This window comes from Amblyomma americanum, chromosome 8, assembly GCF_052857255.1.
Source record: "Amblyomma americanum isolate KBUSLIRL-KWMA chromosome 8, ASM5285725v1, whole genome shotgun sequence".
Taxonomy (NCBI): Eukaryota; Metazoa; Arthropoda; class Arachnida; order Ixodida; family Ixodidae; genus Amblyomma; species Amblyomma americanum.
The window spans coordinates 38,080,124-38,094,021 of NC_135504.1; the positions used below are offsets into that span (position 1 = coordinate 38,080,124).

Below are 13,898 nucleotides of genomic sequence, written 5' to 3' on the forward strand. Positions count from 1 at the left end.
AACATGCACAGATATAGCACAGCCACACGGGCGTCACTGCATTTCGGCGGTGATTCGATCTCGTGGCCCTGGGCTCAGCAGGCAAATTCCGAAGCCACGGAACTACTGAGGCAGATTAGTTTGCCTTGAAGGGAAATAATTCAAATTATTGAGGGTCGGAGTTTAGGGGAGCCTTTAGTACACCTGTTGTTGATGAGAAGAGTGGGTCGGTTCAAATAAACGGGAACTTCGAAACAACTTTGTTAGGAATAATGGCGTTTCACTGTAGAAACAACTTACGCTTGGTCCTTTGTTGTTGCAGCCAGGATTAAGCTTAGAGTTGTGGGGGTAAGTGGAAGCAAGCCACAAAGTCTGAAAGCCTGGAACGCACTTCAGTTATAGCTTATCGCAGTGCTTATAAATTTGTTATGAGGATACCAATGAGAGATGTTGCTGAATGGCATTTAGGAGCACCTTCCTTTTTGCTGAAGACCCCAAATTTGAGTTTGCCTCGAGTGGGTTGGACGTCTTGTGCTGACGAAGTTGGCATTCTAGCTAGGCTTCAATCCTCGAGTATAAAACAGTACTGAGAAGAGCAAATTTGCCAGGTTTGCATCTGCCACAGTGTCAACACACTGTGTGGCAGCTGTTTGTCTTGAGCAGCCTTTTTTTTCTTTTTCTTTCTCCCCAGGTCAGCATCTACTTGCAGAACTGGTCCCACGTCCTGACATACGTCAACAAGGCGGAGGCTACCCCAGAGTTCGCAGAGGTGTTTGTACCTTCCTGATAGTAAAAATAGTGTTTTATAATAGAAATGGCAGAAACTCAAGAAGGAAAAGGAAAAGAAGTCATTTTGAGACTTTTGGCATGTTCATTTTGTACCTTCAGATGTAATGGACAGATGACCATGGCTACTTGTGGAAGTGCAGCCAGTGATTGAGTTTTTTGGCTGAAAAGAATTATTGAGACAGCCTCGTGCACCATCCAAAATGCCACAGTTGTTAGAAGGGCACGCTTTCTAGCACTGCTTGACCGTTTAGACTGTTTTCCTATCCTTGTCAGTCCAAAAGATGGGTTGGTGACTGAGTTTAACATGCTGAAACACAAAGGAAGAAATAACAAAAGCCCGCATGTCAGTGCTGGGAGTCGAACTCATAATCTCCATGCTTGAAGTGTGGAGCTTTGCTAGTTAAACTTCAGGTTTGCCTGTCTGTGCTACTTTCGTGGGTTTTCATTTTTGTGTTTATGGGTGATGTAGTTTACAAAACGCTGATCTGTGTTGCTCCTGGCCGTACATGTGTACAGTAAAACTTCTGTAATTCGAAATCCCAGATAATTCAAAGAATTTCTGCAGTCCCGTAATTTCTTACGTAAATTGGACCACATAATTCAAACCGACGGCATGCTCCAGCCCAGTCAATTCGAAGATCTTGGGTGCTATGCGAGGATGTCTGATCCTGATTGCACCGCAAACTGGTGAAGCAAACCCATAGCTGCAAGGTGGCGCTGCAGGGCAATGCCGATGTTTGATAGGCGAAGCACCCCTGCTCCAATACTCCCAGCTCAAAAACCTATCTGGTATAGATTGCGGACCGCTGAAGCATGCGGCTGCAGAGAAGACGTGCTTCACTGCAGCACAGCTGCGGATTCCGGTTTCAGAGTAGCAGGCTCTCGGCATTTTGTCAAGGCACGGCCGAATTGGAGGTGCTAGCATCGAAGCACCTCCCACCCTTAACATGCCTAATAGCGACACTGTGACATGACCATTCTTGCTACGTGCCCACAACGGGTTGATTGTGCGCCATACTGGCCTGCGCTGTTCCCTTGAGTGGTGTGCCGCAGATAGAGGGTTAGGTCGACCTTTCTTCAAAAAAACGACCATCCTAATATTGGGGCTCAATCTGTTTGCAGAGCCAACTGGGGTCTAAGGTAGTTTAGAACGAGCGCTAGGTAGTGCACGCCCCAGCCGTCAGTTTCTGGCAGGATGCATAGGGCTCCATGCATAAAAAAAAAATCGTTCGTATGCAGATCTGTTCCGGCAAAGATACTTCAAATTGCACGCCTTTTTAACCTAGCTTGTTCGCGCTGGGGGTCGCTTCCTTAGACGAGGGGTAAGTAAAGCAAAGGCTGATTTCTGATTCTGACTTTCTCCAGCGCGTTCCAGTCATGCTCGAATCCGAAACTACAGGAAGGACCCTTTGCAGTTTGATAGTTCAGGTTGCCGCTAGTCAGTCGACCCGTACATGAGTGCGGAGGCAGAGTGGAACGCCGCTTTTTCACTTTGATCTCCATTGGCTTCAGACTGCTGTCCTTCTTGTGATTGCATCATTACGCGTTTGTTGCTTTGAGTTGCGCACGCGCCTCGATGCCATCCTGTGGGAAACAAGAAAGCGAAATGCGGAGGCAGGACGAAGCACAGGGGGAGGGGGGTATGTGTTGACTTATTCTGGAGCCAACTTTCTTTTTGGGCAGTAAGGGCTACGAGCTGGATGGTCGACTTTTGCGTGACACGCAGCAATATACAATATTTGCAAAGTTCGCCGAGTAAAAGCAGTGCATTGCTGCAGCGAAGCTTTTTGCCTGGGTCCCATTTTTTTTGCTGTGGTCGGTTAATTTGAAAACCCGATTGATTCGATTATTTTTTGTGATTCTAATGACTTCGAATTAAGGAGGTTTTACCGTATGTGGAGACTTCATAGCATCACAAGCCTAAGGAGAGAGTAGCACACAGAACGTGATCAGCGATTGGAGCAGGTAGTTTACCAATGTACTTGGCTATGTCACCTGTAGAAAAAGCAGAATGTGGGATTGATTTCACCATCGGCCATGGCACAGGTGTCTAATGACTCTTTTTATCATGAACTGTTTCATCGAATTCTGTGAGAAGCTTTGCTGTTCAACAGAAAAAAAAGCCAGCTAATGCTAACCATCGAACTTGTGCACATTTGTCAGTACTGAAGTCTAGCCATGCCACACCAGCTGGCAACCCATAGCCAGTGGGTTGCTGTGGTTGCTGTTATGAAAAAAGAAATGGTCCAAAAAAATAGAGCTAGAGTATAAAAGAAAAGCTGGAATGTAATCGGACAGCTTAGCACACACCAAAAGTAAGTGAATTGAGGCACATTCTGCACTTCAGCTCGAACGGTAGCTTTCTTTAGGAGCATCGAGTTGTAAGCATAATTAGCTCGGTTGCAAGATCATTTTTTGCAGAAAAGGTGAAAACCTAGAGAACTGAAAGTTTTGACTACATGTTGTTGTGTGTAAGACTTCTGAAGTTTTTTTTTTTTTTGCGGTGCTTAATAGTTAAGTATTTTCTTGCAAGCTTCTTGTCAATAACCCCCTAACGGACGCATTTCTTTGGTTAGAAAATGTTACTAAAATGGCCATTTATAATAGCTGCACTGCCATCTGTTGGCAAGCCAAAAAAATGATTTGGACAATACCTACTCACCTTAAGCCGCACACAGAGTGACAGAAAACATGACAAGCTGGACTCATCATGAGCCAGAAATGACAGTCGACTTATGTCGAGCCTGGCTCGTCCAAGTCCGCTGGTCCGCTGGCTCGTCCAAGTCCGCAGCTCAGTAGTGATTCACTCGAGGCTCTTATGTGCTGTGTTGTACAGCCTGGCATCATCTCAGCTGCTGTTCAGCTGAACTTATGACAAGATGCTCAGACCCACCATCATAAAGGGCCACTAAGGGCAAGTTGGAGTTGGTCTGTGTCGATTGACTGATTAATTGCAACATTTTGATGACAAAAGACACTACTTTTGCCTGAAAGGGACCTCTTTTTTGAGCTAGAAAATGCTGAAAGGTGAAATGTACAGGTACTGCAACCATTGGCCGTTTTCACACGCACGCTGTAAGACTAGGTTGATTGCAGTTAATTCCAAACGACGATCAGAGAGTCTCCCTCGGTCCTGGTGTCACAAGTTTCAGTCGAGTACCAGGCAAAAAAAAAAAATCAAATTTTTTCAGTAATAATATGCTGTCCGCACAGCATTCGACGAAACCAGCACTCACGTGTTTGCACCAACATGAGCTGTCGTCGTCGGCTATGCGGCCACTACAAGTGCTAAGTGCATCTTTTGCTGAACAAACATCCCAAGCTGTCCATTTCTACTGAGAACAAATATTTCAATTCTCTTCGGTGCACCTTTAAACGAACTCTACCTGTAAGTCATTCACCCTTCCTGTGTGCTTTCCCCCTTTTAAGGGCCACGCCAAGGACACGCACCAAAGCATTGTGACCAAGCTGCGGTGCGCCGCTGGTCTGGCTGAGCTCGCCACCAAAAAGTACAAGTCGGCAGCCAAGAATTTTCTGCAGGCCAGCTTCGACCACTGCGACTTCCCCGACGTGAGTCTTCAGATCTGTATGCTCAATGAAGGCGACTCTGACGCTTACCGTAAAAACCGGACTATAGGTCGGACCGGAATACTAACCAATTCTAACCAATTCCAAAAATGAAAAAGATCTTTTTCAATGGGAAAAGTACCGAAAGACATCCTTACTTTGAAACAAATGCGACTCGAGAGATTGCACAATGGTGGCAGTATTTTATTTCATTTAAACGCTGCTTGCATGTACACCCGGCAAATTTTTTAACAATATAGCGCACCCATCGACCCGCGTGTTTGTTTCTGGCACACGCAAGTGCGGCGCCGTAGAGCAAAGTCCTCCTCTTCATGAATCGCCGCACCCAGGATGGCGAGCCTTTGAATTGTGCCCTCGTGAGTCTAGAGGCACGTGCGATTTCTACCGCTTTCACACAGATGCATTCGGCAATTGCAGCGATCTTGCACGCAGCGCAACCTTTCCTTCCAATTCTCGATACACTGCGGTCCACCCACGAAACGATGTTTTCTTCTGGTTGCTGCAAGTTGTAATGCGCAGCTTCTGCTTCTGCCAGTACTGAATGCTCTTTTCGGATACTCCAAATTCGCGCTGTGCCGCCAGGTTCCCGTGAGCTTCCTCGTACTCAATCGTGTTTTTCTTGAAGGCGACGGTAAATTGCCGTTAGCTTCCGCTTTGCATCTTCTGAAACGCAAAATGGCGGCACTGCTGCTGATGGCGATGGTGATGGAGGCTGTTGACTTCAGCCACCCATTGTTGCAAGACTTCCGTATTTTTTCCGCCAATGACTGGTATATAAGACAGGGGTCGACTTTTCACCATGGTTTTTTGAAAAAAAGTTCGACCTATATTCCGGTCTTTACGGTACTTTGCTGCACAGTTCCTGCATTGTAAAAACCCTTGCCTGGCTGCATGCTGCTGCATAACCTCCTGAGACCCAGCAGTGGAAAACTTGTTCAATTCCTTATTTGAAAATGGAATCACAGGTGTGGCATCTGTGGAAGGAGGTTTAGGGATGCAAGAAATTACTGGCTAAACGAGGCTATGCGTTAGTTGAAACATTCAGTGAAAGGAGGTGCTGTGGCTGCTTGGTTACCTGCGAGATCAGGACCTGACAGGCTTAGTTAGAGCAAAAACAATTAAGCGACCACAGCCACAATGCTATCCCTCCATTTTCTCCCCCTTCCTCTTATCTTCTTTCTCTCTCGGCCACATGGACTCGCTTGCATTGGCTTTGAGCGGTGCGAGAAACCTCTACTCAGCGCGCAGTGACGCAGGCGCACGCGCTCATAGTCCATGCCGAAATGCCTCCTGGCAGCGCGGTCTAAGTACGGGTTTTCGCACAACGAAAGCAAGGGCTCCTTTAAAACTGGTGCGGGAAAAATATTGTTGGTTTTGATAGAAGATGTATCGAGTGCATTTATTACACGATTCTTAGATTTTCAGAGTGCGAAGAAAATCGCCACAACACCCATTTTGAATCGGCGAAAGACCAAAACTGACAAATTTTTGTAAAATGAGCATTCTTGAACTATCTGGTCCAATCTGTCAATGTTCTGGCTCGATTTCACGGCAACGAAGCTTCCGCTTCAACGAAGTTTTTTGCGGGTCCTGTGAATTTTATTGAAGCGGGATTTGACTGTAACAACATCCATAATGTTCGGGTGCATGGAAATTATTGCGGAGGAAAATCTCTTGCGATTCTTTCATTATTTGTTTCATGGCATAGCAGGTGTAGTCATGATTCCTTTCCAAATCTTACCTGATGCGCTGCGAGGACCAAGGCTCAGTCCGGCTGCATTAGACTGTCTTTAGCCTCTTTTTTTTTTAGGCAAGGACCTGAAATAAATGGAGTAATTGCAACGGATTGATGCATTGCTCTGAGCTTACTGAGTAATTTAGTGTTCACCTCATTCTCTCCTTGCTTGTATTTTAGATGCTGTCCCCGAACAATGTTGCCATGTACGGTGGACTCTGCGCGCTGGCTTCATTTGATCGCCAAGAGTTGCTGCGCAACGTCATCTCCAGCAGGTGGGCAACATTGTCTGGCTGCTTTTTTTTTTTCTTGGTTTGACTTGTCCTGGCTTTGATTGCTGTGGCCATTTTACTCTGTCTGGGGGTTGGTGGTGGTGGTGGTAATGGTAATACACAGGCGGGACTGGCATTAGAGTGGCCAGTCGGCAGTTGCTTCGTTTGAGTCACTGATTTGAGTGATTGTTCTCTACTAATTTTCCACAAGGCCAGTGTCATCTAAAAACTTCCAAGAGTGTTTTTGACACTGATCGCCGCTCAGTTTGGGAGCCCTCAGGGGACCGTACGCGAGAGATGCCGTCCAGCGGAACATTCATTCTCCTCGGGTTGCCAAATAATGTCTTGCGGTCGTCACTAAAATGCTGGGTGTACTACTGTTAAGGTAGAAGGATTTCCAATATGATTTTGTTGTTTTAGAGCGCTGTGAATAGTGTCTGAACTGAATAGGATGGGAAAGAAGTAGAAAAAACGGCCACAGAGTGACCGCAGTTGATGCCCTTTAGTTTGCAGTCGTACAGGTACTCAGAACTGTACAGAAGCAAGGAGCCTAATTTGGGCTGCTTTCATGCAGTGCTTTGTCCAAGCTTCCCCATAACGCTTTTGTGTGCTACTTGCACCTGTCAAAGAGGTCAACTTTTAGGATGGAGCTTGGAGTTGTCCAGCATATCTCACACATCTGTTAAGGTGAATTGCCGTGTTAATGTTTTCTTTTCTTGCGTCTTAGTGAGAAGAGACATGCTGAACAGGTGGTGCATTGTACTATCTTACTCTATATCACTGCGATACATAGAATTTTCAGTGTGTACCTAGTTCCTCTCTCATTCGCTTCTTTATGTCATCTGCTGAGACCGACGAAATGTAAACAGTGAAGTGATGAAGGCTAGCCCTAGGTGTTCTGAGAATTCGGCCAAAAGGGCACTTTTGAGTCATTCAGAATGTTCATGAAGGTATTATGTCTGCTTATTGCTGCCATTGCAGTGGCTCAGTGGTTATGATGCTACGCTGCTGACTCGAAAGACGCAGATTCAATTTCGTCTGCGGCAGTCGCATTTCGATGCAGGGAAATGCTAGAGGCCCGTGTACTGTGCGATGTCAGTGCACGTTAAAGAACACCAGGCAGTCGAAATTATCCAAAGCCCTCCACTTATAGCCTGAGCCACTTTAGGGCATTAAACTCCTTAAAAGCCAAAAGCCAAATGCCTGCCTGTTGCATCGAGGCCGCACAAGCTTGAAGCATTCTTTGAGCGCAACTTTGAATGCGATTCTCGTATGCATTGCAGTAGCAGGGGCATATTCATTGTTCAAACCTTAACCAACTTAGTCCTTAATTGTTTTATTGATTTGGTCAGAGGGAAGTGATTAACACCTAACATGTATTACCTGCCTGTGTCACTGGTTTTATATCGGCGGTTTTGTGTTGGTTCTGTTTGTGTGATACCTCGTGTCTGCTCTCTCAGCTCCTTCAAGCTTTTCCTTGAGTTGGAGCCACAGCTGAGGGACATAATCTTCAAGTTCTACGACTCGAAGTATGCCACCTGTCTCACACTGCTCAACGAGATCAAAGTGAGTCGGTGATAATTAATCGCATGTTGGTCAGAGGTAGTTTGTATAGTTTTGCTGATGTGAGATAAATAGCCAAAAGCAGGGGTTCTCAAACTTTGTTCTGTGAAGCCCCTCACTTCCATGGAGGGCTTTGTGGCTTCCCCAAGCACTTGGTATATGCGTGCCTGTTTCAACCCAAGCCCCCCTTTTCTTCATACCGTAATGATACCATAATTGCGTGTGACAGACTTTTTCACTGTACAGCTGGTCATTATTAATTTAATTTGCCCTGTTTTCTTGTTCTTTTTGGGATGCATGCATGCTGATGATCTATGATCTGTATGAGTATGCTGGAGTGGAACATAACCCTTTGATCTTCATCTGATCTTGTGTTCTTAATGTGTCCAGCGCATGCCAGCAGTGTGGTTCAGTTTTCTGGGAACAGCAGTGCAGTCGAATTTGTGTTCCTAGTGTTCATGGCAGTATTGGAATTTGAACCTTGCACTTCGCATGTACAAGGTGGATGCTGCAGCACCAGACCATCACTGCAGTCATGTTGCTTGTTGTCGAAACGAATTATTTCTTTTATTGAACAGTGGCAGTGACCCATGGGGTGTTGATGCGGTTGTGCCTTAACTTACACGGTGTCTCGCCTCGTTTGCAGGACAACCTTCTGCTGGACCTCTACCTGGCCTCCCACGTAAACACGCTCTACACACAGATCCGGAACAGGGCCCTCATACAGGTCAGCTAATGTTGGCCTGCACGATTCTTATCATTGGGCATAAGATCGTGCCCTATATTTTTTTTTTCTTCGTTAAGACTAAATGGGTCTCTCCTCTTCATTGAATAGTCTTAGATCTTTTGGTCCTTCTTCCACATTGTCTTGGCATTTTTAATTGATTGAATTTTTATACGCCATAGTGAAGCAGTGCACTCTAAACAGAAAGGGCTTAAATGGAGTAACATGTCCTCTGTACTAGAAGAGAGCTTACTCCCTTTTTACTGCCATATACTACATCCCTACCAGCACAGGGCATTGACCCAATATTGGAGAGATTTTGGCAAAAGCTGGTCCTTTGTAGGCCTGGTCTTTTGCAACACATTTCCAATATTGGGCCGATGTTCTGTGTTGCTTGAGTAGGTGTATTCTTGTTCAGAGAGTGGACTGTGTGGCCTGCTTGTGGGAGGTCTTCAGATTAATTTAAAGCACCCACTGAGGGCTCTTTGATGTGCACTGATATCTCAGCATGTAGGCATTTTTTGCATTTCCCCACCCCCCATGGCTTGTCATTTCTCTGGGTGCCAGATTAACAAGTGACAAAAAAAATAGCAAGGAATGCCAGCCAGTACTATGTACCTGTCTTACCCGAGTTTCGTGGTGTTGAATGTTTATGCTAGGAAATTGATGTTTTCAGTCTGGAAAGTACACAACTGATGTTTTCGTAGGGTACCATGAATGTTTGGAGTGAAGCAAAAATGCACAGAAGGAAACGAAACAAAATGGATAGATTTCTGGAAATGGGAGACGTGTAACCATTAGAAACTGATAGGCATTTTTGGAAAGCGAAGCCATTTCTCTACCACTCTGTCGAGGTTCATACCATATAAATGCCTGCAAGGGCCACAACTGGTACGGGCTGCACCCTGTTTTCCCGAAGCAAATATTAAAAAAAAAAAAAGAGATCCATCTAGGGGCCGCACTCAAACTTTCCACAACCCATGCGGGAACGTACATGCGGGAACGGGTGCTGTCCTCGGATGGCGCCCAAGGCCACGGATCATCATCATCTTTTTCCCCGCTGCTAGCTCCCGCTATCCCTACCGGCATCAGTATCACCAGCTCCAGCTTTTTGTGGCTGTCAAAGGCGCAGGAATTGTTGTTAGCGTGGTAGTTAACTCTAGCTGCGGCTTTCGTGCGCTGCCGCCGAGCGTTGCAATTTTAGCACGATGGGCAAGCACCTTAACAGCTACACAGCTGGGAGTTTATGCTCGAACGCGGCAGGCGTGCGGTGGCCAGGAAATCTGACGTGGACGAGAAGTCCGTCCGATGATGGTGCAACCGAAATGATGCATTGAGGAACACAAGCTGCAAAAAGTGCGCTTTCCGAGGCAAGCCGTGCAAGTTTCCCGAACCGGAAGAAGAGCTGCTCTGCTATGTGATGGAAGTGCGGAAAAACGGCTACGCGTTGACAACGGACCTTCTGCGCGACTTTTTGTGGGATGGGTATGCATCAGAGTACAGCACCAGCTCATTTCCTGAATGGTGTATTTTTTCTTTAAAATTTTTTTCCGCACATTGCGCACATTGGCTGCTTTACAAAAAGCGGCCTTCGAATCTGAAAAAAAAACTGCAGCTCTTACGCACGTTTATATGGTAATTTGTGTACCAGTATTTTAAACAGTGGCACTGAATTCATGGTATTGTACGTGTTTTTAAAATTAGTGTGGAATTTAGCATCAAGAGCATGTTTTCCGAAAAGTACTCACATCTTTCTGCAATTTTACTTGCCTTCACTTCGACCTCTTTTGGAAAGAGGCACTTGGAAGAGGGGTTCTGTTCAGCTCTTTCCTTGCGTGTCTCTGACAGAGTCACTAAAAGCAGGTGTGCTTCACCCTGGCCTCAGCACGCAGTAGTAGCGCGGTATAAGTGGACTCGCACATACGCTTGGTTTGGCTGCTATATGCCAATCCTTGGGGAAAAATTTGCCCGCAAAAGCGGCTTCCTTTATTTCCAAGGCCAGTTTATTTAAATTGATTTTTGATCTTCTTGGAGCTTAATTAATAATGCTTCACTGTTCGTTTTAACTTGCACCTTCAATTTTGTGTATCTTTCCATTTGCAGTTAATCATTTTCATTGGTCTGACTTTTCTCCCAGAAGTAATTTTCTTTGTTTTTCCTAATGCAGTATTTCAGCCCTTACCTCTCGGCTGACATGACCAAGATGGCTCAGGCATTCAACACCACCCTCGGTGCTCTTGAAGAGGAGCTCATGCAGCTGATCCTTGACGGGCAGATACAGGCACGGATAGACTCCCACAACAAGGTATTGCTGCGCTCTTGTTGTGCAACTGTGTTAGTGTCGCCCACTTTTCAGAAAGGCCTAGGAAGCATTGTTTTTCGTCCTTTTTTTTTTCATCCCTGAAGCTCCTTTTTCTATCATGGTGTTGTTAAGAATTAACGAACTGGATTTGCTATACCGTTGGAAGTGCTTCTAGCCATCGGCTAGCTGTGCCTTCAATCCCGCTGCAGTTTTAGCTAAACGGCAGTGATTCTATAGCAGCACATGCCACGACCTTGGGTCCAGGGTGTTCGTTGATCCTTGTTGGGTGCCTTTAAACCTTTTACTCGAGCTTAGCTGCTGGATGGGGTCTTATTTTTTTTTTTTTCCTGCTTAGAAAGCTGCTATTGGAAGAAGTTTATGCTGAGCTGTGTAACAGATCCCATCCTATGTGACACAGGCCACAGAGCATCTGAAGGTCTGATGAGAATGCAGAAGCTGACCGATAAGTGTTTTACGGATACCATAAACGGCCTTCAGTGGGGGGTAGGAATAATGAAGAAGCTTCGAGTTCAGGAGATCTGGGATAGAGTTCTGTGTCTTGTAAAGTGAGTAGCACGTTAGACCTGGCGACACTGAGCGAGCGGCGTGGAACAATCCGCTGTCGCTCGGCGTGCCGGTTGTCGGCACATCCTTGCAAGAAGCCTCAAGCTGGCTACGGTGCACTCGTCTCGCTTTTGCGTTGCAGGCGAGCACCATGGTGACGTGATATTTTTTTTTTCATTCTGATGAACAGGGGCACTGATCTAGTACAGGCACTGTTGTGTAAATGGTAGCGTGATGGTGATTCTAGGCATAATTTCAACAGAACGCCACTGCCGGTATGTTCGTAACGCGCATTGCAAGATGTCTTCGATGAGTCTGAGCAGCTGCATTTTTGGCGCATCATCTAAAGCACCAATTTCAAAGTGCATGTGACTCCTATGCAACGCATGCACCTAGTCCAGGCCAAGATGCCACCAGGCAACAAGCAGCGCGGTTTCAGTACGAATTCTCGCAGGACAAAAGCAGGGGTGCTTCTGTAACGCGTGTGAAAGGAAATGTAGTGGGCACTTTAATTACGCGAGTTCGCGCACTGTTTTTCGGCGTTCCACAGAAATCACGCCTCAGTGCTGCTTTCAAAACGGCAAAAGACCAAAGCTGGCGGACTTGGAAAATAATCGTTGTTCTTGAAATATTCAGTGTCTGTCAGTGTTCTGGCCCGATTTCACAGCACCGAAGGTTCCACTTCAGCAAAATTTTTTGTGCGTCCTGTGAATTTTGTTGCAATGAGATTCGACTGAAGCGATATTAGAGCAGTGTAGTCAGTGTTGACACGAGCTGTTCTGCTGATTGTCATGCTGCTGTTCAAGCCACTTGTTTGTGCTGTCACGCGTAATATGTTTGAAGGCTCATGGAAACCTTTTTTTATTGAAGATTTATTTCATGGAAACGGATGGCTTCTTTATTGCTGTTGCCTTTACTGCAGTCGAGCAAATGTTTGTGCTGTCAATGCCTTGTTCTGCAGTTGCTGGCTGTGCTTGTTTCGGCACTGCCACAGCTTTACGTTGGTTCGATTATTTATTGATTCTTGCTGATGCCGTTTGACAGATACTTTACGCCAAGGATATTGACCAGAGGAGTACAACCTTTGAACGGGCACTTGCCATGGGGAAGGACTACAAGCGCAGGACTGCTGTAAGGGCGCTCTTCTTGCCTTCCGTATTGGACTGTTTGGTTGTGCTTGCTCAATTGGGTTGCTGATAGAGAAAGCCTATCACTGTTTTCTGCCCAGCGCTATGGTCCACAAACAGGTGAAGGATCTGAGACTGATCTGTAGTGCGCACTTACCTACACGGCAGTTACGTCTTTTTACGCACATTCATTTCTCTTGGCCAATGTGGCAACGGGGTTTTTTGTTGGAACCTGTTTCAAGACATGAACATCTGGATGACTGGATCAAATGTACTGGAAACGTGTCGCATGTGAACTCTCAGGCACTCAGAATGCACCCTGTGGGGCTTCATTTGTATAGATACAGGGGAGTGTGTGTTTCTTTCAGTTATACATATTACAATGAAAGCTCGTTAATTCGCACCTCGGTAATTCGAATTTTCGGATAATTCGAACTACACTACTTGGTCCGGCCAAGCTCCATAGAGATGTGTGTATAAAAAGCCCCGTTAATTCAAAAGAGAGTCTGTTCCGCTACGGATAATTAGAGCTACGCGCTGCCGCATCTGGGCGGCTTGGAACATAGCACGTGGCCAAAAAAAAAAGCACCTCTGCATAGTTAGAGGCTGCGCACTTCCTAAACGGGGACAGAAGATGGAACCAGATAAAACCGTGGAAGAGTGGGTAAAGCCAAAACGGCGCCACCACCGGAGGGTACGGCACTGAAGGGTATGGGTTGGTGGCCGCGGTGGCGGCTGCGTACCCTCATTTCCGCGCAGCCTCCGAAACTCGCAACTAACTACTCTTAATTCGAGCCCTGCTAATTCGGAAATACGGATAAGTACTGTCAGCGCGGTCCCCGCCAACACCCATGAAAGGCTATGACTTCGGACGGGCGCTACAAATTACATGCGAAAAACCTTTTTTTCCTTTGCGAGTGTCGTCCATCCTTCCACCCAACAGTCGCCTAAGGAAGCACGCGGTTAGCCGCAATCATGACGCCGGCTTTTAGCATCACCCGGCTACAGTGTTCTAGAACCGTCTAGAACACTGTAGCCCGGCAGTCAGCCGCTGGCCAAAAGCGGCCAACGTAGGCTATCAGCGTGGACCAATCAGGGCGCGACAGCGTGTGACTTCTGCCCGCTTTTGCAACATGGCCGCGCCTGCTGAAGCGGCCTCTTGCTTCACCACGAACTCGTCGTTGCCGCTACACTGTGCCTCATGTCCACGGCAAACAAAAGTCGCACAAAGCTTTCGCTTTGTCTGAGGATGCCC

The 13,898-nt window shown here is 46.4% G+C and overlaps 1 protein-coding gene across 14 annotated transcripts in view; it reads left to right on the forward strand.

The window, feature by feature from the left end:
• The window catches only part of CSN1b (COP9 signalosome subunit 1b), a 66,030-nt gene that overhangs the window by 9,304 nt on the left and 42,828 nt on the right, over positions 1–13,898 (forward strand). For all 14 annotated transcript variants that reach the window (XR_013307999.1, XR_013308000.1, XM_077634531.1 and 11 more), the window contains exons 6-12: positions 671–748; positions 4,198–4,338; positions 6,272–6,366; positions 7,824–7,929; positions 8,573–8,653; positions 10,818–10,955; positions 12,561–12,647. Coding sequence is in view for 12 of the 14 variants with exons in the window: in XM_077634531.1 (XP_077490657.1) it covers positions 671–748; positions 4,198–4,338; positions 6,272–6,366; positions 7,824–7,929; positions 8,573–8,653; positions 10,818–10,955; positions 12,561–12,647 (726 nt within the window). In the remaining 2 variants the exon portion in view is untranslated. The remainder of the gene's footprint in view (positions 1–670; positions 749–4,197; positions 4,339–6,271; positions 6,367–7,823; positions 7,930–8,572; positions 8,654–10,817; positions 10,956–12,560; positions 12,648–13,898) is intronic.